Source organism: Thalassophryne amazonica, chromosome 1 (assembly GCF_902500255.1).
Source record: "Thalassophryne amazonica chromosome 1, fThaAma1.1, whole genome shotgun sequence".
Classification (NCBI taxonomy): Eukaryota; Metazoa; Chordata; class Actinopteri; order Batrachoidiformes; family Batrachoididae; genus Thalassophryne; species Thalassophryne amazonica.
Genome location: NC_047103.1, coordinates 74,433,542 through 74,456,698, shown reverse-complemented (window position 1 = coordinate 74,456,698; position 23,157 = coordinate 74,433,542). Strand labels below are relative to the sequence as shown.

At 41.0% G+C, this 23,157-nt stretch overlaps 1 protein-coding gene across 5 annotated transcripts in view; it reads right to left on the bottom strand.

Moving 5' to 3' along the window:
• The window catches only part of LOC117511860 (copine-3-like), a 72,307-nt gene that overhangs the window by 18,033 nt on the left and 31,117 nt on the right, over nucleotides 1-23,157 (bottom strand). For all 5 annotated transcript variants that reach the window (XM_034171770.1, XM_034171786.1, XM_034171777.1 and 2 more), the window contains 4 exons: nucleotides 21,378-21,437; nucleotides 16,703-16,836; nucleotides 14,278-14,332; nucleotides 12,381-12,432 (listed from right to left, as the gene is read on the bottom strand). In XM_034171770.1, coding sequence (XP_034027661.1) covers nucleotides 12,381-12,432; nucleotides 14,278-14,332; nucleotides 16,703-16,836; nucleotides 21,378-21,437 — 301 coding nt within the window. The remainder of the gene's footprint in view (nucleotides 1-12,380; nucleotides 12,433-14,277; nucleotides 14,333-16,702; nucleotides 16,837-21,377; nucleotides 21,438-23,157) is intronic.

Sequence of the window (23,157 nt, the reverse complement as noted above, 5' to 3'; positions counted from 1 at the left end):
CTTTCTCCTGGTTAGTTTTTAATACACCGTGAAGACATCAAGATTCAGCGATCACATTTCTTGGGAGACTTTCCAAAAGGGAGACATCTATTGTTTTAATATGAAAATCAGCCGTCACCATTTTATGTCAAGTGTTCCCTGAAAATCACAGATAACTGAATGACGGAGAACTGAAGCAACAACTTTGAAGTTTCAAATAAAACAGGGTTCATCAGCATTTTCTGGTTTATCAGAATCTGAATCAGAACAGCTTTTAATGGCCAAGTATCCACAGAATACATGGAATTTGACTTTGGTTTGAGCCGCACTCTCTCTGTACACTGTAAATGCATGCTAACATACAAACGAATTAAGTTAACCAGACTCAGTTTTCAAGCTGTAGCTTCAAGAAAATTAAGTTGACCTGAATATGATGAATGAACAAAACTATTTGAGAATTAAGCCGTCACTTGCTGGATGCTCACAGTAAATACATTACTGTAATTTATTTTTTTCAGTACAGCAAAATAAACAAGTTACTGTAATCTAGATTTTAAGTGTATTTGAGTACTGCACACTCGCAATAATTAAGGTAATCAAATCTGCTTCAAGACAACATAAATTACTTTGTAAGGGAGCAAGTTTGCATTTTTTGATTATTTTCATTTTTAGTAAAGTCAACTTATTATTTTTTACAGTGTAAGGCATGTAGAAATACCCTAAACAGCGAATAATCCGCAGTAAAAATTGTACAACGTGTTTTTAAAAACCGCTTGTAATTATGAACAAACTAGTTTAGCTAACAACTGCTACAGAAAGGTGAACATTTATTAAAATGAATCTGAAATACACGAGTTGACCAACATCAGGAGGGTAAGAGTTCTAATGTTAAAACTCGCTGTTGTTACTCCGCTGTTTTATGATTTGTAAAAAGCTGCACCAGGCACTTGAAAATTGCACATTTCCAACCAATTCTGTCAAAAAACATTAACAGCCTGGGAGCCGACACACTGCTGTCAGTGTGACAAGAGGAAAGTGTGTCATGTAGAATCTGTGCATTTGTTCAGGGCGTATAATTATAAATCTCAAGTCGTTTTAACGTGGATAAAGATTTAAACGCGGTTGTTTTGCAGAAGTTCCACTGAAAACACACAGAAGCTGTAATTTTTACAATTCACACGCCGTATCTTTGATAGAAACAGTCGGTGGTCATTTATTGAGAAATCTAACTGGCGGAGGGTTTTACGCTTTAAACGCTTATTTGGTTGTGAAAAGCTCCACAAAAACTTATACTTTTCGAGCTGATGCTGACTGTTTGCATACATTTTTGGCTGAGTGGGGAAACGTCTGACATTATATAGCCAATATGTTTTTTTTCTTACTTTACGGACCTTTAAAAACTTTAGTCATATTACTAAATCATTGTTTTTCTTTTTTTCTTACCTCATGAAGGCGACTCTCTCTCCGGCTCCCCGTGTCGTCTAATAACCCTCTGGGCTTAATTTGTCTTCTTCTTCTCGTTAAACCAGAATAAACTTTTTATGCATCGCAATTATTCTCTCTCAAAAACATTCATTAATACCAGTCCAAAATATCCTCGAACCTCCGGGCATCTTGCAGGAGCGACGGTCACGTCTCGCCACAAACTGAAAGAAAAGATGCGACTTATTAAATATTTAGCCTACACTTTAAAAAAAAAAACGTCATGATGTGATTTTTTTCTTCTTACCGTGTAACACGAGTCCGTCCCCGCGGCGCCCTGTTGACGGTTCGACAGACCTCCGTCGGTTATAACGCACCAGCTCCGCGTTATTAACCTGTATTTTTAATATAAATGAGATTTCAGAGGGTTTACTATCTCTGCTGCTGTGTCTGGGGGAAAAAAACTTGATTAAACAGCGTTAAATAAACTCCTAACAGAATATCCACAAACTGTAACACAGACCATACTTATTAATGAAATATTTACACTTTAAAAAGTTATGAGCTGATTTTCTTACGTCATAAAGGAGAGTCTGTCCCTGGTGCGTCGTGTCGTCTAAATGATCCTCTGGGGTTAATTTGTCAGGCCGAATTCTTCTGCTCCATCAGAATAAACTTTTCTCACCGTGGTGCTCTATATCTAACAAAAAAACATCATTTAAAAAAATGTTTTTACCGCCAAGGATCTTTTTTTTAAAAAAAAAAAACAAGCATTTCTATCAAAAGATTACTTAATTCACTTGCCGTGAAAGACTTTCGCACTCTGAAGAAAAAGAAAACTTCATCCCGAGAGAATGAATGTCTGCTCCGGTCAGCGGCTGGAATGAAGGAAAAACACTGCAGCAGGAGGCGGGACAGGAAAACTGGACCAGCCTCCAAAACAAGCTCATTACCCACAGGTATCAGGTTTTATGGTGGACCCAAAAAACACACGTAATCATCAATCAGGGGATTTAGCCTGACACCTCGGACCGAGGGACACAGCAGGACCTCATAAAAATATTGCTTCAAACGGGACCTGTGACGCTGGCCCGGTTTGTCAAAAGAGGTGCGACCTTTTGCGCTAAACACCCCAAATACACACACACACACAGGCACACACTTTTAAGAGCAAATATCCCCAGACCCGCGCGTGTAGTGGTCCCATACTATGAACAAAAGTGGATGGATAGCAAAGTCATGACGGATAATACAGAAATAGTGGACCTTTTAATAGTTGCACTAAAAGAATAAAACGCTACTCACAGGAGAATTAGTTTTCCCAGCTTCAGCCTGTCTTATTCCAGACATGTCAGAAACCGCATGAACAAAACATCTACATATCTTAACACCAAAGAGATTTAAATATATCCGTACATACATATGTACATACTCATATTTTTTCCCATTTCTATTTCCATGTTTCCTTTTTGTGAATATTTACAAATAAAATAAAGGTCACTGCGTGTATTAAATATATATCAGCGCCACCGGGGCGTCGTACCAAGATGTGCTGTCTTTATACACCGAAAATACTATCGCAAACGATGATCTGGTTTCTGATTTTGTGAAAAGATATCGTAATTGCCTTAAGAAAAGGGGTAATACCTCCTGTATCCAGCTACAAGGACCTTCGCACACTTTTAAATGCTGTGACAGCTTGTGTTAACCTTTGATCCTAATTTTTTTTTTTATGTTTTTTCACGTGAAAATGTAACCCCTGTCTTGGGACAACCTCCCGATCATACCTTTTAAAGTTTTATCGCGTATGCACGCGTTTAAATATTGTCCCTCACATAAAACATGTTCAAGCTAAAATATCTAAAAATATTTCTAGTACCCTCAACAAAGCAAAAATATTTATTGAATTACAAAGCTCTACATATTTTATATCATTCACTTGTTTCGCCATATCTGAATTACTGCGTGGACGTTTGAGGCAACATTTACAAATCCTCACTTCGACCATTACCTTTATGATACCTTGTCAGTATTCATGACAGCCAAATAAGCAGCGTCTTTACTATAACCTTGATTAGCAATTTTAATGCGTATTCTTTATTCTATACAACATATAGCCTATTGAAATGATGTAGTTAACTAAGGTGCAGCAATACAAATTCTATGGAAAAGAAGAGACTTACATGATTAATTATAACATTTATTAAAATAAGGGATTACTTTCATCAATCAGCAACTCCGTCACTACATAAACGGAAAGTTCACCCCTTAAAAGTCAAAATTTAAACACTGCTGACAAGACGAGCGGGAGTAGAGCGTTCCTAGTCACCTATATGAAATTCCACTCAAGATCCATCAGGTTCTTGAGCAGTGTGGCTACCTGGGGATTCACCGTGGTCGACTTTTTTTTTTTAACAAGTCTACCCGCCCTTTTGGAAGTGGTCATGCCGTGGCAGGTCTTTGTCACCCTTTCAGGATTGATCCCAATGTATCACCTGAAAACACGGTAGTCCGAGATCGGAGGTTGGACATAAAATCTCCAATATAGAGCACGGCTGGGTAATAAAATCAGAACTATGTTTAACCAGATACATTGATGAGATGGCTATTGGCGCATTCCAAACATATGGATATACAGGATTGTTGATAAACAATCACTAGTAATTTGGACAGGATCGTCAGCATCTTCTTTGTCTTTCAGCCGTTCCCGTTAGGGGTCGCCACAGCAGATCAATCGTTTCCTTCTCACCCTGTCCTCTGTCACACCAACCACCCGCATGTCCTCCCTCAGCACATCCATGAACCTCCTCTCTGCCCTCCCTCGTTTCCTCCTGCCTGGTGGCTCAATCCTCAGCATCCTTCTCCCTATGGGTCCCTCCTCTGCACGTCCAAACCATCACAATCTCGCCTCTCTGACTCTGTCTCCAAACCGTCCCACCTGAGCCGTCCCTCTGATATGTTCATTCCTAATCTTGTCACTCCAAAAGAGGGTTGTTGTTTATAGAAGAAGTGAACCTTCTATCGTTAATTTCATTTCAATTTATGTCATTACAGCACCACGATAGAGTTGACCATACAATTTAATGTCAAAATGACTGCTGTGAATAGGTCGATTGGAGAAGAAGAGGCTTACTTTTGAATGAATTCAAGTGTGCTGGCAGCCTCCTCTTGGTACTGTAGTACACTGAAATTACAGCGTCACAGTTACACGCTCTGTCCCATCTGAAATATGAAATTGGAGTTATTTCAGAAAGCATCTTGAAAATATCTCTAATCGGGTTAACATTCATGCTTTGCTGGGATGACTATAACTTCGGCTCATCTGATGCGAATGCGCAAATTCACCAAATACCAAGCAGTGTTATTAGATCATGGGCCGGGTGAGGGTCTTCTCGATGTCAGCCTATGGAAGATGACTATAGGGTACAGAAAATATATACATGTTGTGAGAATATTATTCAATGCAATAAAAATTTAAGAAAGAAGAGGAACAAACTTACGTCTGCAAGAAGGACAAGCCCATCCGTGGGCTCTCTGAAATAGACCATCAGCAGCCGGTCCACATGGAGTGTCACCTTAGCATCCTGCGAGAACCATCTGAACATCTTTGTCAGCAGTTTTGCTCGAAAGTATTCCACAATAGCTCTTCATATTCTTCCACGGTGAGTTCCAGGAGACGCAGCGCATGAAGGTTTGTGAGAAGCTCAAAATGAGAATAGGTGCCCCTCTTTTGGCTGAATTTTGACTTTTAAGGGGTGAACTTTCCGTTTATGTAGTGACGGAGTTGCTGATTGATGAAAGTAATCCCTTATTTTAATAAATGTTATAATTAATCATGTAAGTCTCTTCTTTTCCATAGAATTTGTATTGCTGCACCTTAGTTAACTACATCATTTCAATAGGCTATATGTTGTATAGAATAAAGAATACGCATTAAAATTGCTAATCAAGGTTATAGTAAAGACACTGCTTATTTGGCTGTCATGAATACTGACAAGGTATCATAAAGGTAATGGTCGAAGTGAGGATTTGTAAATGTTGCCTCAAATGTCCACGCAGTAATTCAGATATGGCGAAACAAGTGAATGATATAAAATATGTAGAGCTTTGTAATTCAATAAATATTTTTGCTTTGTTGAGGGTACTAGAAATATTTTTAGATATTTTAGCTTGAACATGTTTTATGTGAGGGACAATATTTAAACGCGTGCATACGCGATAAAACTTTAAAGGTATGATCGGGAGGCCGCTCTCAACACATCCGGTCCGTTTTCAGGCAAAAAAAAAAACATTAAAAAATTTTAGGATCAAAGATTAACACGAGCCGTGACAATTTTTAAACGCGTGCAAATGTGATAAAACTTTAAAAGGTATGATCGGGAGGTTGTCCCAAGACAGGGGTTACATTTTCACGTGAAAAAACATAAAAAAAAATTAGGATCAAAGGTTAACACAAGCTGTCACAGCATTTAAAAGTGTGCGAAGGTCCTTGTAGCTGGATACAGGAGGTATTACCCCTTTTCTTAAGGCAATTACGATATCTTTTCACAAAATCAGAAACCAGATCATCGTTTGCGATAGTATTTTCGGTGTATAAGACAGCACATCTTGGTACGACGCCCCGGTGGCGCTGATATATATTTAATACACGCAGTGACCTTTATTTTATTTGTAAATATTCACAAAAAGGAAACATGGAAATAGAAATGGGAAAAAATATGAGTATGTACATATGTATGTACGGATATATTTAAATCTCTTTGGTGTTAAAGATATGTAGATGTTTTGTTCATGCGGTTTCTGACATGTCTGGAATAAGACAGGCTGAAGCTGGGAAAACTAATTCTCCTGTGAGTAGCGTTTTATTCTTTTAGTGCAACTATTAAAAGGTCCACTATTTCTGTATTATCCGTCATGACTTTGCTATCCATCCACTTTTGTTCATAGTATGGGACCACTACACGCGCGGGTCTGGGGATATTTGCTCTTAAAAGTGTGTGCCTGTGTGTGTGTGTGTATTTGGGGTGTTTAGCGCAAAAGGTCGCACCTCTTTTGACAAACCGGGCCAGCGTCACAGGTCCCGTTTGAAGCAATATTTTTATGAGGTCCTGCTGTGTCCCTCGGTCCGAGGTGTCAGGCTAAATCCCCTGATCGATGATTACGTGTGTTTTTTGGGTCCACCATAAAACCTGATACCTGTGGGTAATGAGCTTCTTTTGGAGGCTGGTCCAGTTTTCCTGTCCCGCCTCCTGCTGCAGTGTTTTTCCTTCATTCCAGCCGCTGACCGGAGCAGACATTCATTCTCTCGGGATGAAGTTTTCTTTTTCTTCAGAGTGCGAAAGTCTTTCACGGCAAGTGAATTAAGTAATCTTTTGATAGAAATGCTTCTGTTTTTTTTTTTAAAAAAAGATCCTCGGCGGTAAAAACATTTTTTAAATGATGTTTTTTTGTTAGATATAGAGCCCCACGGTGAGAAAAGTTTATTCTGATGGAGCAGAAGAATTCGGCCTGACAAATTAACCCCAGAGGATCATTTAGACGACACGACGCACCAGGGACAGACTCTCCTTTATGACGTAAGAAAATCAGCTCATAACTTTTTAAAGTGTAAATATTTCATTAATAAGTATGGTCTGTGTTACAGTTTGTGGATATTCTGTTAGGAGTTTATTTAACGCTGTTTAATCAAGTTTTTTCCCCCAGACACAGCAGCAGAGATAGTAACCCTCTGAAATCTCATTTATATTAAAAATACAGGTTAATAACGCGGAGCTGGTGTGTTATAACCGACGGAGGTCTGTCGAACCGTCAACAGGGCGCCGCGGGGACGGACTCGTGTTACACGGTAAGAAGAAAAAAATCACATCATGACGTTTTTTTTTTAAAGTGTAGGCTAAATATTTAATAAGTCGCATCTTTTCTTTCAGTTTGTGGCGAGACGTGACCGTCGCTCCTGCAAGATGCCCGGAGGTTCGAGGATATTTTGGACTGGTATTAATGAATGTTTTTGAGAGAGAATAATTGCGATGCATAAAAAGTTTATTCTGGTTTAACGAGAAGAAGAACGCAAATTAAGCCCAGAGGGTTATTAGACGACACGGGGAGCCGGAGAGAGAGTCGCCTTCATGAGGTAAGAAAAAAAGAAAAACAATGATTTAGTAATATGACTAAAGTTTTTAAAGGTCCGTAAAGTAAGAAAAAAACATATTGGCTATATAATGTCAGACGTTTCCCCACTCAGCCAAAAATGTATGCAAACAGTCAGCATCAGCTCGAAAAGTATGTTTTTGTGGAGCTTTTCACAACCAAATAAGCGTTTAAAGCGTAAAACCCTCCGCCAGTTAGATTTCTCAATAAATGACCACCGACTGTTTCTATCAAAGATACGGCGTGTGAATTGTAAAAATTACAGCTTCTGTGTGTTTTCAGTGGAACTTCTGCAAAACAACCGCGTTTAAATCTTTATCCACGTTAAAACGACTTGAGATTTATAATTCTACGCTCTGAACAAATGCACAGATTCTACATGACACACTTTCCTCTTGTCACACTGACAGCAGTGTGTCGGCTCCCAGGCTGTTAATGTTTTTTTGACAGAATTGGTCGGAAATGTGCAATTTCAAGTGCCTGGTTCAGCTTTTTACAAATCATAAAACAGCGGAGTAACAACAGCGAGTTTTAACATTAGAACTCTTACCCTCCTGATGTTGGTCAACTCGTGTATTTCAGATTCATTTTAATAAATGTTCACCTTTCTGTAGCAGTTGTTAGCTAAACTAGTTTGTTCATAATTACAAGCGGTTTTTAAAAACACGTACAATTTTTACTGCGGATTATTCGCTGTTTAGGGTATTTCTACATGCCTTACACTGTAAAAAATAATAAGTTGACTTTATTAAAAATGAAAATAATCAAAAAATGCAAACTTGCTCCCTTACAAAGTAATTTATGTTGTCTTGAAGCAGATTTGATTACCTTAATTATTGCGAGTGTGCAGTACTCAAATACACTTGAAATCTAGATTACAGTAACTTGTTTATTTTGCTGTACTGAAAAAAATAAATTACAGTAATGTATTTACTGTGAGCATCCAGCAAGTGATGGCTTAATTCTCAAAATAGTTTTGTTCATTCATCATATTCAGGTCAACTTAATTTTCTTGAAGCTACAGCTTGAAAACTGAGTCTGGTTAACTTAATTCGTTTGTATGTTAGCATGCATTTACAGTGTACAGAGAGAGTGCGGCTCAAACCAAAGTCAAATTCCATGTATTCTGTGGATACTTGGCCATTAAAAGCTGTTCTGATTCAGATTCTGATAAACCAGAAAATGCTGATGAACCCTGTTTTATTTGAAACTTCAAAGTTGTTGCTTCAGTTCTCCGTCATTCAGTTATCTGTGATTTTCAGGGAACACTTGACATAAAATGGTGACGGCTGATTTTCATATTAAAACAATAGATGTCTCCCTTTTGGAAAGTCTCCCAAGAAATGTGATCGCTGAATCTTGATGTCTTCACGGTGTATTAAAAACTAACCAGGAGAAAGCTGCTTTCAAGAACATTTTCAGTTATTTTTTTGACCCACTTCAGATGTTTCTTGGTCAGAATGAGGTGGTAAAGCAGGAACTTGCAGTGATACAAGTGAGCAAAGAAAATGTTTAGATTTAGGACTTAACATCCAAGCTGCTGGCATGTGAACGTTACCGTGAAGTGTTGAGATAAGGATTTGATGTTTGAATCCCAAAATGTGTAAAATATAATAAGTTGACTTTACAAAAAAATATGCGAACTTGTTGCCTTAAAAAAGTGGCTTTGAGCAGACTTGAGTTTATTATACGCAGCTGGAGACATAATAATCATCTATCAGCTAATTTACCGCGACAGCCTGATGGTTACCCTTTAATAAACATGGACGTATGCTTTTTTCTTCATGTAAGTGGACCAAATTTTTGTTTAATAACCATGAACATATGCTTTTTTCTTCAGGTAACTGGAACAAGTACCTTTTTTCTTAACGTATGCTGTGTTTAATAAACATGAACAATTGTTTTTTTTCTTCAGGTAACTGGAACAAGTACTTTTTCTTAATGTTTTCCTTCATGTATGTTGTGTTTAATAAACATGAACGTATACTTTTTTCTTCAGGTAACTGGACCAAATACCTTTTTTCTTAATGTTTTCCTTCACGTATGCTGTGTTTAATAAACATGAACGTATACTTTTTTCTTCAGGTAACTGGACCAAATACCTTTTTTCTTAATGTTTTCCTTCACGTATGCTGTGTTTAATAAACATGAACGTATACTTTTTTCTTCAGGTAACTGGACCAATACCTTTTTTCTTAATGTTTTCCTTCATGTATGCTGTGTTTAATAACATGAACGTATACTTTTTTCTTCAGGTAACTGGACCAAATACCTTTTTTCTTAATGTTTTCCTTCATGTATGCTGTGTTTAATAAACATGAACGTATACTTTTTTCTTCAGGTAACTGGACCAAATACCTTTTTTCTTAATGTTTTCCTTCATGTATGCTGTGTTTAATAAACATGAACGTATACTTTTTTTCTTCATGTAAGTGGACCAAATACTTTTTTCTTAATGTTTTCCTTCACGTATGCTGTGTTTAATAAACATGAACGTATACTTTTTTTCTTCATGTAAGTGGACCAAATACTTTTTTCTTAATGTTTTCCTTCACGTATGTTGTGTTTAATAAACATGAACGTATACTTTTTTCTTCATGTAAGTGGACCAAATACTTTTTTCTTAATGTTTTCCTTCACGTATGCTGTGTTTAATAAACATGAACAATTGCTTTTTTCTGTGTGTGACTTTAATGAATGTAATAAAGCATATATTCTAAACCTTATACGGCCTGTGTTCTTTCCTATAATATTGTTGAAAAGGGTAAATTGTTTTTCAAACGAGGTTTTTTTGTGAAAAACACTTACTGGCACCTTTTGCTCTAAAAATACCATCTGGCCTGACACCCAGCCACCCTGCCGGGAGTGACGGAGAAGAAACTTTGTTTTTTTCCGCCTTCATCACCTCGGGGCGGCATCTCCTATCAGCGGGTGTCCCGCAGCCCCCTGATCGACTGAGTAATATCTTAATAGAAACTGCATCTGGCGTGAGTGATAAGGAGCTTTGTTGATTGTTCGGGCTCGGGGCGGCATCTCCGCTCAGCGGGTGTCCCGCGCCCCATGATCGATCGGCTAATATCTTAAAAGAAAATATCCTTTGGCGTGAGTGATAAGGAGCTTTGTTGATTGTTCTTCGGGTTCATCACCTCGGGGCAGCATCTCCGCTCAGCGGGTGTCCCGCCACACACACACACGCACACACACAGTTAGCGTCTGCAACAGGTTTTACAGCCGTGGGGTCATGTTTCCGCGAGCGGCTCTATGCGTGGGTATTTGACCGTCTTGCTGCAAAGACTTACAGCCGAGAGACGGCTATTTGTTTCCCTTCTTTAATTTACGAATTAAAAAACAGAAAAGGAAACGTAATAATTTAAGAATTAAAAATATTAAAGGGGCATTAAATAATAGACACTGATTTATGTTTAATTATTTCAGAATTAGTTAATTCTTTAATACATTAAAAAGATCTAGGTATTTTTAATCATTCTTTAATTCATGAAATAAAATGACATTAAAATATTAGACCCTGGGTGGGAGGTATGGCTTGGAGGCGGTGCTTGGGCGGGGTTAGGGGAGGAGATTGGGGGTGGGGCTAGGGGAGGAGCCAGGGGCGGAACTAGGGGAGGAGCTGGGGGCGGGGCTTAGGGGCGGGACATACTGACGTCATCGACTGATTGGATGTGACATCATAAGGGGGCGGGGCTCAGAGGCGGGACTAGGGGGTGGGGCTTAGGGGCAGGGCATAGTGACGTCATCGATTATGATTGGCTGTGACGTCATAAGGGGCGGGACTAGGGGAGGGGTTTAGAGGCGGGACATAGTGACGTCATAGATTCTGATTGGTTGTGACGTCATAGAGGGGGCGGGGCTTAGTGACAGTTGATTCTGATTGGCAGCTGTCACTTTTTTGACGAAAGGTGGGTCAGTTTTCGCTCTTGTAAGCAATCTGAAAAGTGTTAAACGTGTAAAAATTTTGCGACATCGGGACACATTGTAATCCACAATTCATGACTAATCAGGTACAATATGTGCAAACAGGGGGTAATGTGTCTTACTTTAATTTTACAGATGCTTTCTGATTGAATGTGGATTTTGCTGCTCACTTATTTTTCATGTCAGGCTACAATTCAAGCTAAAATTTAAATACAATGCAGACTGTTTTTGGTTTTTGAGTGAACAGTGAGTGATTTCATTTGAGCAGGGTGAAAACTGACCGGAGCAGGCTGTGATCATGTCTGTAACAGTGTGCTGTAGCCGTGCATGGAAGAGCAAACATCTCTGTGAGGTGCACAGCTCCATGAGGTACACAGTAAACTAAATGCACGGTTCATTGCTCTAGCAAAAGCATACACATCTTTTACAAGTATGATATCTATGTGACAAAAGTAGGTGACTGTGGACATGTGGGTACAATATGCAGTGACAGTGGCGTACAGTTCTCGGAGTAAAAGCCTCCTTCTGATTCTCCTCTACAATATAAATCCATATCATAAATCCCAAGAAAAGAATGCCAAACTCACCAGAAGACAGGTTTGAGACCTTAACAGATACATTTCAGTTTTGTGGAGAAGTGTAATAAGTGTAATAAGATGATAATAGCACAGTACCACAGACTGGAGTAGCATTGTGCATCAACTGCACACAAGCACTCGTCACTGAACTTGTCCATACTTGGGTCTAGTCGGCAATCATTACAGGAAACAAGAATTTTACTTGGTATATTAATACATGTGGTGCAATTTCTTCATTTTTAGAACAGAGACAGAAATTGGAGCCAAATATCTGCAACAGGAGCCTGGCTTTAATTCACCTACGATAATTTGTAAACATACCTGCACAAAATGGATTTGAAGGATTGAAATTGAGCGGAAACTCATGGGAAACCTGTAAAATACATTCATAAGAAAAACAGTACAGTCAAATATCCTTTTCTGTAACAACATTTAATTAGTGTTACTGAAATGTTATTAAATCCATCATCTACCCCACAAAGTCTAAGCCCAACACTGAGCTCTGAACTGATGACCTGTAGCAGAGTGGAGGACTTAATCAGCTTATCTACAGATCTGCTGTGTGTGGGCTTGAAGGCCCATGGATAGAAATAGTCACCATTCTCTGGAGGGTTTGGGCATGAAGATGAGCATTGACAGATTTAAGGAATGTTACTCTTCTGCATTTAGATGGTGCAGTCTACTTTGGGACTTTTGAACTCCAGGGGACATCTTGTTTTGTTTTTTGGGGTGGGGGGGTGTGATGCATAAAGTTTGTGGTTGAACTGTGGAATGTCATTGACTTGCATCAGTACATTTATTAACTAAATGTAGTCTATTTTACTCAGACTGTAATGTTCACTTGTCTTTTAAACATGCCTCACTGTGTACAATGGACTGTATGTGGCTGTTTTAACTACAACTTTTATGTATGTCCCTGTACATTCAGTGTGCTTTTGTTTTTTATTTTGTTAGTACAGCCAAGCCAAAGATGTTCACCCCACTGAGTCAGACTTGTTGAAGGCTTTTCTCCCCTATAATAAAAAAATGCAGATGGAGTTTTTGTCCTTACCACTGTTACTATCATGCTTGCTCATAGAGCGATAAAGGTGTAGAACTTGTTTGTGTCTAGTGCCTTGAGATGATGTATGTTGTGACTTGGTGCGGTGTTAAGAAATGTAATTGAGAATCCCTGAGATGGTGAAACAGGGTTTTTAGGACAACTGCCAAGTGAGAAAATTACTGCTCGAGTCAATACATAAGGCAGTCAGGGGTGAAGGCAATAGTCTATTCATCTGTCATTTAGTCACATTTTCTGTTATCTTGAGTACACCCAAGATGCCTTATTATTTTCACATACTTAGAATATTACTTTGTCACCAGTTAAGTTTTGCATTTATTGTATTCTCTGGCATTCTCACCCTATGATGTCACTAAAACCTGATTGCAAAAGAATTCTGACTGCCATTCTGTGTTGTTTAACAGATGAAACTAGAGCTCTGTGATGAAGCTCACAAAATGACATCCCAGCATGCTCTGCTGTTAACAGTTGCTTGCATGTATAAATGTTTTGTGATTAACTACAGGAAGTAACAGACTGGTCAACCACTGTACATCTAATTGTCAAATATTATGTATTAACCCTTTGATGGTCAACTCAGCAGTTTGGTAGAGCACATTGATATCTACTACATTCCATTGAAAAATGTGATGATATTAAAGGGATAAATAAATAAATGAAGAGTTCAATTATTTCGCTTTGAAGACATCAGATCTTCATATGATGTGCTACCACTCCCTGAAGTTTCATTGAAATCCATGAAGTGGTTTAAGAGGAGTCACACCTACAAAGTCAACGTCATAAATTATGGCACAATAAACAAAAGTCCAATTATGTCTCACTGAAGTCAGACTGGAATTATTTTCCTTCACACCCATCTTCATACCACTGGGCTGAAATTAACCAAACGGTTTAAGAGCACCTGTGCTTACCAGACTCATATTAGACAGTGTAATTCCTTTATATCCCACCAATTTTTTTTTTTTTTTGCGGGTGTGTGATATTGTGTGTGTGGGGGGGGGGGGGGGGGGGGGGTGGGGGGGGGGGGGGGGGGGGGGGGGGGGGGGGGGGGGGGGGGGGGGGGGGGGGGGTTCTGTAATAATGCTCAGACATCATTCCATCAGAAATGTGCATTCTCTGTGCACCTGGTAGTATTTAAACATTAGCTTCCATATTTACCTGCCAGGATGGAGGAATCTGTGCTCCAAAGCCAAAGGCAGGGAACATCTTGTCACTACACAGAACAAACACATGAAATGACTGACAAAATATATTCCATTGATGTGCAAAGTATTCCAGCCACTGGAATAGCTCACTGCAGGAAAATGCTAATATACGAGGTCTGTTAGAAAACTATCCGACCTTTTTATTTTTTACAAAAACTATATGGATTTGAATCATGTGTGATTGCATCAGCCAAGCTTGAACCTTCGTGCGCATGCGTGAGTTTTTTCACGCCTCCGTCCCGACGCGCAAAGTCCTCCGCACGTCTTTTCATGACAAAAACTCCTGTAACAGTGGAATGTGCCGTACATTTCCAACGTAAACGCTTTGTTGATCCGGGACGTCATCTGACTACCACAGAAATGGCAGAAGAGTTTGACATCAGCACTTTTTCGGCATGAAGACGTGCGGAGAAATTTGCGCGTCGGGATGGAGGCGCAGGGCACAGAACAAAAAGCAACGCCGTGATGAAGCCTCACAGGACATGTTGTGGCATGTCCAGCCCGTCCACAATGTCTCGGATAGTCACACAACTGAAAAGCCACCGAAAGCCGTCTGAATTTTCCGAATGGTGCAAGAGCTGGGCATGTTAGGGCTTGTCCTGTGAGACCAACACAGAGGTGCTTTCGTCCCGTGCCATGAGCGGCTCCGTGGCGAATTTCTCCGCTCCTCTTTCCATTACAAAAACTCCTGTAACAGTGGAATGTGCCGAAAAAGTGCTATGTCCAGCTGTCTTGCCATTTCTCTGGTAGTCAGACGACATCCCGGATCAACAAAGCGTTCACTTTCGAAATGATCTGGTTGTTTGAGCCTGTCGATCGCCGCTCGGTGTGCCATCCGCTGCTGTGGGCCGTCTTTAATCCAGTTGTAATTGTCCTTAATCTGTGTGATCCCCATAAGATCTTCACTGAAAGCCATCTGAATTTTCCAAATGGTTTCCACTTGGCTGTCTCTCACACTTTCTGAAAAAATTTTGATGAAGCAAAGTGGCAGTCGATCAGCCAATTTCCTGACAATGAAAATCCGACGAGGGGGCTGGACCACTCCTCCCACAAGGCGTGCTCACAGGCGAATGACGCAACCGACAGGCATGAAAAAACTCACGCATGCGCACGAAGGTTCAAGCTTGGCTGATGCAATCACACATGATTCAAATCCATATAGTTTTTGGAAAAAATAAAAAGGTTGGATAGTTTTCTAACAGACCTCGTACATCGCAAAGACTGAAGTCAAGCGATTACAGAAATCTAAAGGTACCTTGACACTTGCACGAATTTGATCCGTGCACTGGCACACAATCTGGTGTGCCAGAGTAAAGTCATTGTAAACTGTGCGTGAGCTGTGCGTAGCTACGTGCAAGTGTGCAAATAAAATTCTGAAATGTTCAAAATTTCTGGCACACAATTTTGTGAACTACATGTGAACATTGCGCAACATATTCGAAAACAATGTGTCACTGCGAGTCACTGTGTCAGTGCAGCACATCACAGTGCAGCTCATCTGAACGATTATGAGGAGATGCTAAATCTATAATAAACATAATTTTACAGACACTCATAAGAAGGAATGAAAATTAAACCATTTTACCAAGCCATTGCAATATAAATATATATATTAATATATTATATCTTTGAGAAGATTCCAAATAGGTTCATGAAGCGCACAATAAAAGCTGCAGCTGTACAAAAATTCCTCTGTGATTCCGAGAGCGATTAAAGATGGTTTCATCAGTCAAACTCTGACAGCAAATGATTAATACACTACGAAATAATTATTTTATATAACGCAGTGTCCAGTAGCATAAAGTGCAGCATCCAGCGGAACAAAAGCGGGTCGCATGGGCGCGACGAATTGCAAGGCAGTATGGGGGCTAAGTGTACACAAGTGTCAAGGTGGCTTAAGAAATATGTTACACCGTAAGTACAGTTTAAATAAAGAACAACTGTAGTTAACCACAGCAACCAAGTAACTGACAATAAATAAACATAAATTCAACTTCTTCCATTCTAATAGTCATCCATCATTGCATTTCTGTGTCACAGTGTTGTGATTTTTGCGTCAACAATGCATCAGTGATCTGTCCTTGAATATGTCGGACCAGAATTATTTTACTTCATGCACATATTCAAATGGCATGTTACACTTTTGGGAAGTTTCACTGCAATCCATAGACCAGTTTAGGAGGCGCTGTCCTGACAAAATTCACAGACAAACAGGAGCCAGGGGATGTATAAATATATTCTTATCTGCACAACACTTACTGTGAATCACAGCATAGTACTGCAAATGTTACGAAGGTCATGTTGCAGATAGTTTGTCATGATTTTTCATTCCATTTACATTTTGCAGTCTGTGATAGAGTTGTACTTTTGCCAACTACCTGTCATAGTCCTGGATGACATTGCCCACAGACCAGATAGCAGAGAGATACTCATTAACACCCTGAGGGCTGATGTAGTGCAGTGACTGGGGAGACCTGGGATCCCCATTGGAACCTGTGAAGTCAACAGCCACCTGCAAAGACATCCAGATGCAACATTTATGCCTGGAGAGTAAGAACTGGTGATGTTACTAAACTTAATGACAGAGTAATGAAAAGCAATTAAACTGAGCCAACAGTGCAAATGATTTGAATTGAATTTGGGTGGAGGGAGTACCAAGATGGTGCTGTTGTGTCTGGCTGCTCGTCTGCTGCTCTCCAGTTTGTTATTTTATTGTTTTTAACTTACGCTGTTTTTGAATCAGCGGGTGTATGATCGCCAAATGCTGCTGGATCTCCAGCCCCCAGTTTGGGTTGTGGTGCGGTTATCGCCGGGTGGACAGAACTTTCCGCCCCCATTTTTAATCGGTGGTGCCGGCTTTTCTGTGGCATGCTCCTGTGCTGCCTTTTGGCTGAAAGCACAGTCGTTGCCGGGGGAGACGAAGTGGCCGACTGGTGAAGCTGAAGTACTGTTTGGCATCTGGACGAGTTGTGCACAGAATTCTGGTGGGATCTGTGCTGCCCTGGCGCCTTGTGGATCCAGTTAAAGCCTGCATGGTGCCGCTGGTTGGCTCTGAGGCCTGTCGGCCCAGCCGTCCACGTCTTCGCCGGACTGATGTGCGCCAGTGGCGCTCACGGAACCTGGGCTTGCTTCGCCGGGTTCCGAACAGTCAGACTGTCATCCCCACTGAGGTCCTTACCCTGGGTCTCCTGAACATCAGATCACTGTCCTCAAAATGATCTAATCATGGATCATCAGTTCGATATGATTGGCTTATGTGAAACCTGGCTCAAATCCACAGCTCTCCTTCCTCTGAATGAGGCCTGCCCACCGGCATATACATTTATTCAAGTGTCTCGTGGTGTGAAGCAAGGTGGGGGTGTGGCTTTTCTTTATAAATCTAGGTTTTCTTTATTAGATGTTGGGGGTCACAAATATAATTCCTTTGAGCATCTGACTCTCCGTTATGCCCATGATGCTAAGTACTGTCAGGGTCATAAAACTGGAGCTCAGCTATGTTATTTTGTCACTGTTTATAGGCCCCCTGGCCCATACTCTGATTTCTTAGATGAATTTGGTGCGTTCATCTCTAGTTTGTCAACTAGTGCAGATAACATTTTGATTATTGGTGACTTTAACATTCATATAAATAAGCGCTCTGATCCCCTTAGCAAGTCATTTATGCAAATTGTGGATGCATTGGGATTCCAGCAATGCATTCAGGACCCAACACATTAGTGGAAATACCCTGGATCTGGTTCTTGCACGTGGGTTTGCTGTCACAAATATTGACATCTTGCCTCTCGCATCTATAGTCTCAGACCATTCACTTATCAGGTTTACATTTATGCTGCCACGTTTAATGGAACAACAATCTTGTCTACTACTGCGGTGTCGTATTAAACCCTCAACTATGACTGAACTTGAGGCCAGACTACCTGATATTTTAGCTTCGAGTCTGGAGAATGTAAATCAGTAGACAGCCTTGCGGATAGTTTAAATTTAGCGCTTAAAATCACACTTGATAAGCTTGCACCTCCTCTTTTAAGGCCACGCCCTCCAAAGGTACAGTCACCTTGGTTCAATGGTTACTTGCGTGACCTCAGGCAGAAGGCTAGAGGTTTGGAACAGAAATGGCGTAGTTCCAAATTAGAGGTAATAGCATTCCGCCTTGTGTGGCAGGATGCTATTTTAGATTATAAGCATGCACTACTGGCCACGAAGCAGGTCTATTACTCTGATTTGATCAGTAAAAACAAACATAACTCAAAGTTTTTGTTATGTGTCGAACGCAGCCCGGAGAACCGACCAGCGTTTGAAGGACCCAGTATAAAATAAGCAGAGCACGGTACAAAGGATAACAGAGTTTAATGAACATAACAGTGCTGTGAAAAATATAAAAGTGCGCAGTCTGGCGTGGTGGATTGCGGTGCGCTCCCAGCAGCGCTAACGGTCCGGAGCCAGAACTGGTTCGGACCCAAGGACCCCGCCGACACCCCCCAGGTGGCCGCGACAAACCGAGTCTGTGAAAGAAGGAATCATTATGTGAGTCCACACTCAACACACAGAGAGAACGCTCAAAGGTGTACAAACAGCAAACACTTCCTGGCTTAATTACTAATCAGCTTCCCACCCTGCAGGCATGGAACATCCAGTTCACAAAACTCCACAGCAGTGGAAGCTGATTAAACGACTACATACAGCTCAATATAATAAAGGTGTGAGGGACACCATATTTACTGACTGTATAAATGTTAGTCACAAAATCTAACGTACCTCAGGAAGTGTGCTGACGAGCGTGAGACCTCACCCCCTCCTCTTTCACAGACCATGCATCAAACCTGGACGTTCTCTGCATCCACTGATGATGAGATGGCTCTCAAGACGACGATCTCACCCGTCTGGTCACAAGGTCGAGTCTCTGGCAAATACACACTGTGTACTCCAGTCTTAAATGCCACCATGTTCCAATCCATGTAGATGCACCACAGCTGTGAGTCCTGACGAGCCGCAGGTGATCAGGGTGAGGTCCTGATAAACTCAGCTACACAGCCACTCAGTCCCAAATGCAAGCCACCTGGAAGGAAAAACAAAAGACAGAAACAAAAAGGCAGCCAGGCCCCCCAGCCATACAACAGTTTTTGTTTGACACAGTAGCATTTCTTATTCACGGGCAGCCACCTGTTAGTCATTCTCCCATTTCAGCGTAGGATTTCTTGTCTTATTTTGAGAAGAAAACAGAAGATATTAGGCTGAGCATATCTCAGCACGCCTTGGCCCAACCATTAAGCCCTGCTATGGAGGTGGGTGCTACCACTGAGGTGTTACCTAAATTTACAGAATTTAACAGTATTTCATTAGGCGTGCTGATGAAACGTGTGGCGTCTACATAAAGCACAACCTATTTGTTTGATGCTATACCAACTTAACTATTTAAGGACCTGTGGCCCACTCTTGGGCCGACTGTGCGTGAAATTATTAATGTCGTTAACCTCTGGATCTGTTCCAAAATGTTTAAAATATGCAGTGATTAAACCATTACTTAAGAAATCTAATTTTGACCCTAGTGTATTGAAAAATTACAGGCCGATATCAAATCTATCATTCTGTTCCAAAATTTTAGAAAAGGTGGTTTCACGGCAGCTCATAGACCACCTCACTGAGAATGGGCCGCTGCAGTCTGCGTTTAGGAAATATCACTCCACAGAGATAGCACTCACTAAAGTAGTGAATGACCTTCTGCGAGCAATGGACTCAGACACCACTACGGTTTTGGTCTTGTTAGATCTCAGTGCTGCGTTTGATACCATGGATCATCATATTTTGCTCGATAGGTTGGAGAATCTTTTTGGGATTACTGGAAGTGCCCTTGCCTGGTTGACGTCATATCTGTCCAGTCATTCTCAATGTGTTTTGTATAATAACACTACCTCTAACCTTAGTGACATGAGATTTGGGGTTCCACAGGGATCCATTTTACACCCCTTGCTTTTCTCCCTGTATGTAGCACCCCTTGGGCGTATACTGCTGAGTTTTGGGATTGCCTTTCATTGTTACGCTAATGATACTCAGTTGTACATGCCGATAACTGCGGGAACTCTCACTCCCATAAAATTCCTGAAGGACTGTCTTCTATCAGTGAGAAGTTGGATGTCTAGTAAATTCCTACTTTTAAACTTTGATAAGACCGAAATGATGGTTCTTGGTCCAGTGAGACATCAGCATCAGTCTGACCAGCTGGTGCTCGGCCTGGGGTCGTGTGTCATATATCATACGAACAAAATGAGGAACCTTGGGGTAATTTTTGATCCCACGCTGTCTTTTGACCTCCATATCAGGGATGTTACTAGGACTGCTTTTTTTCCATCTGCGAAATGTAGCGAGGATCCGCCCCATCGTGTCTATGGCTGATGCTGAGACCCCCGATTCATGCTTTTGTTTCTTCTAGACTAGATTATTGTAATGTTCTATTTTTGGGGTTACCTCAGTCCAGCATTAGGGGTCTTCAGCTGGTTCAGAACGCTGCCGCCAGATTGTTGACACATAACAAAAGGTCTGAACATATCACACCCATTTTGGCATCCTTGCACTGGCTCCCTGTATCTGTGAGAGCAGATTTTAAGGTTTTGTTATTGATTTATAAGGTTGTTCATGGACTGGCGCCTTCTAATCTGGCTGATCTGGTGGAGCTTTACGTGCCAGCCCGGGCTTTGCAGTCGCAGGATGCGGGACTTCTCTGTGTTCCCAGGGTGAAGAAGAAGTCAGCAGGTCAAAGAGCCTTTTCTCATCGTGCAGCCACCCTGTGGAACAGTCTTCCTGCGACCATGAGGCAGTCAGAGTCCATGGACATTTTTAAGTCAAGACTGAAAACCCATTTTTATTCTCTTTCTTATGAATAGTGTTTCTTTTACTTCTGATTTTAATTATGTATTTGAATTTTTTTATTCATTTTTAATTATTTATTTAAATTTTATGCTGTATTGTTTCATGTAAGGCATCTTGAGATGGCTTTTGCTGTGATTTGGCACATTATAAGCTAATTAAATTAATTAAAAATTAAATGATAAAACTTACAGTGAAGTTGATTTGACAGCCTCCCATAATATAATCCAGGAATGTATACTCCTTCACTACCTTAAAAAAACAAACAAACAAACAAAAAATCAGAACCAGAGATCATGCAAGTCTGACATATAGACTGCAAATAAAGATGAACAGCAAGACAGCTCTTTAAAGACTAGACAGAGCAGTCAGATTTTGCATAAGTCTGCCCTCCACCAAAAAGAACAGACAGAGTTCTGTTTGATTCCCAGCAAGATAGCGGGACATCTCTGTGATGGTGTGAGCCCAGATAAATCACTCACTCACTCATCTTCAACCGCTTATTCCAATTAAGGGTCATGGGGGGCTGGAGCCTATCCCCCACTAGTCATAGGGTGCAAGGCAGGGTACACCCTGGACAGGACGCCAGTCTGTCACAGGGCCACATATAGACAAACAAACATTCACACCCGTACGCACACCTACGGACAATTTAAAGTTTCCAATCCACCTAACCTGCATGTCTTTGGATGTAGGAGGAAGCCGGAGCACCCGGAAAGAACCCACGCAAACACGGGAAGAACATGCAAACTCCACACAGAAAGGCCACAGGTGGGAATTGATCCCATGACCTTCTTGCAGTGAGGCAACTGTGGTAAACGCTAAGCCACCGTGCTGCCAATTTAAAAATAACTAAGAATATTTCACAATTTTAAAGAAACTGATAAAAGTTAAAACAGTCCATCTCCAAAAAAGAATTCACAAAATGCAGCTATTTATTTTTAAGGTGTTTAATCCATAATCAAACTCTTTCTGAAGGCAGAAGTAATAAACAGTCAGATTCTGCAGAGATTTTTAAGTCCACACTTAATACGCACTTATTTTTCCTTTTGTATGGCTAGCATACTGGCATAGTATGGTATTATGCTTCCTACCCTTTTAAATTCATTTCATTAATAAACAGAGCAGATCTCTGCCTCAACTTTATCTAAAGTCTGGGTGTGTTAGTGAAGGTTAGGGCTAGTGGCCGACAGACGAAGCTAGTCAGACGACGTCCCGGATAAAACACAGCGTCCAGTTTGGAAATGAACGGCACATTCCACTGTTACAGGTGTTTTTGTCATGGAAAGAGGAGCGGAGGCTTCGCGCGACGCGGCGCTGCCGCATGGCGCAAAGCAACGCCATGATCACGGGACATGTTCTGGCATGTCCAGGCACATCCACAATTTCTCGGATAATCACTCGATGGAAAAACCACCGACAGCTGTCTGAACGCCATCTCAAAGCCGTCCTGTGAGACCAAAACGGAGGTGGTTTTGTCTCGCTCCAGTAGCGAATCCATCGTGACGCGCGAAGCCTCCGCTCGGCTTTCCATGACAAAATCTCTTGTTAAAAGTGCAATCTGCCGGAAAATGGTTGATGTCCAGCTCTTGTGATAACCAGAGAAATGGCACACGATGGTCACGGATCCAGACAGCCATCCGTTTAGAAATGAAATGGTCGTTCAGCCTGTCGATGGCAGCTTCGGCGCGGCGCGCCCCACAGACGCTGGGGGCCATCCTTAAAGCGACAGTAACACTCCTTATTCTCTACCAAGCCCGTAACATTTTCACCGAAAGCCAGATAAATTTTTCTAATGGTTTCCAGCTGCCAGTCTCTAACAGTTTCTAAAAAAATTCTTATGGAAAAAAAGCCCAAATCATTCCGCCATTTCCTGACAATGAAAATCCGCCGAGGGGGTGGACCACTCCTCACTCAAAGCCTGCTCACAAGCGAATGACGCAACCGACAGGCGTGGAAAAACTCACGCATG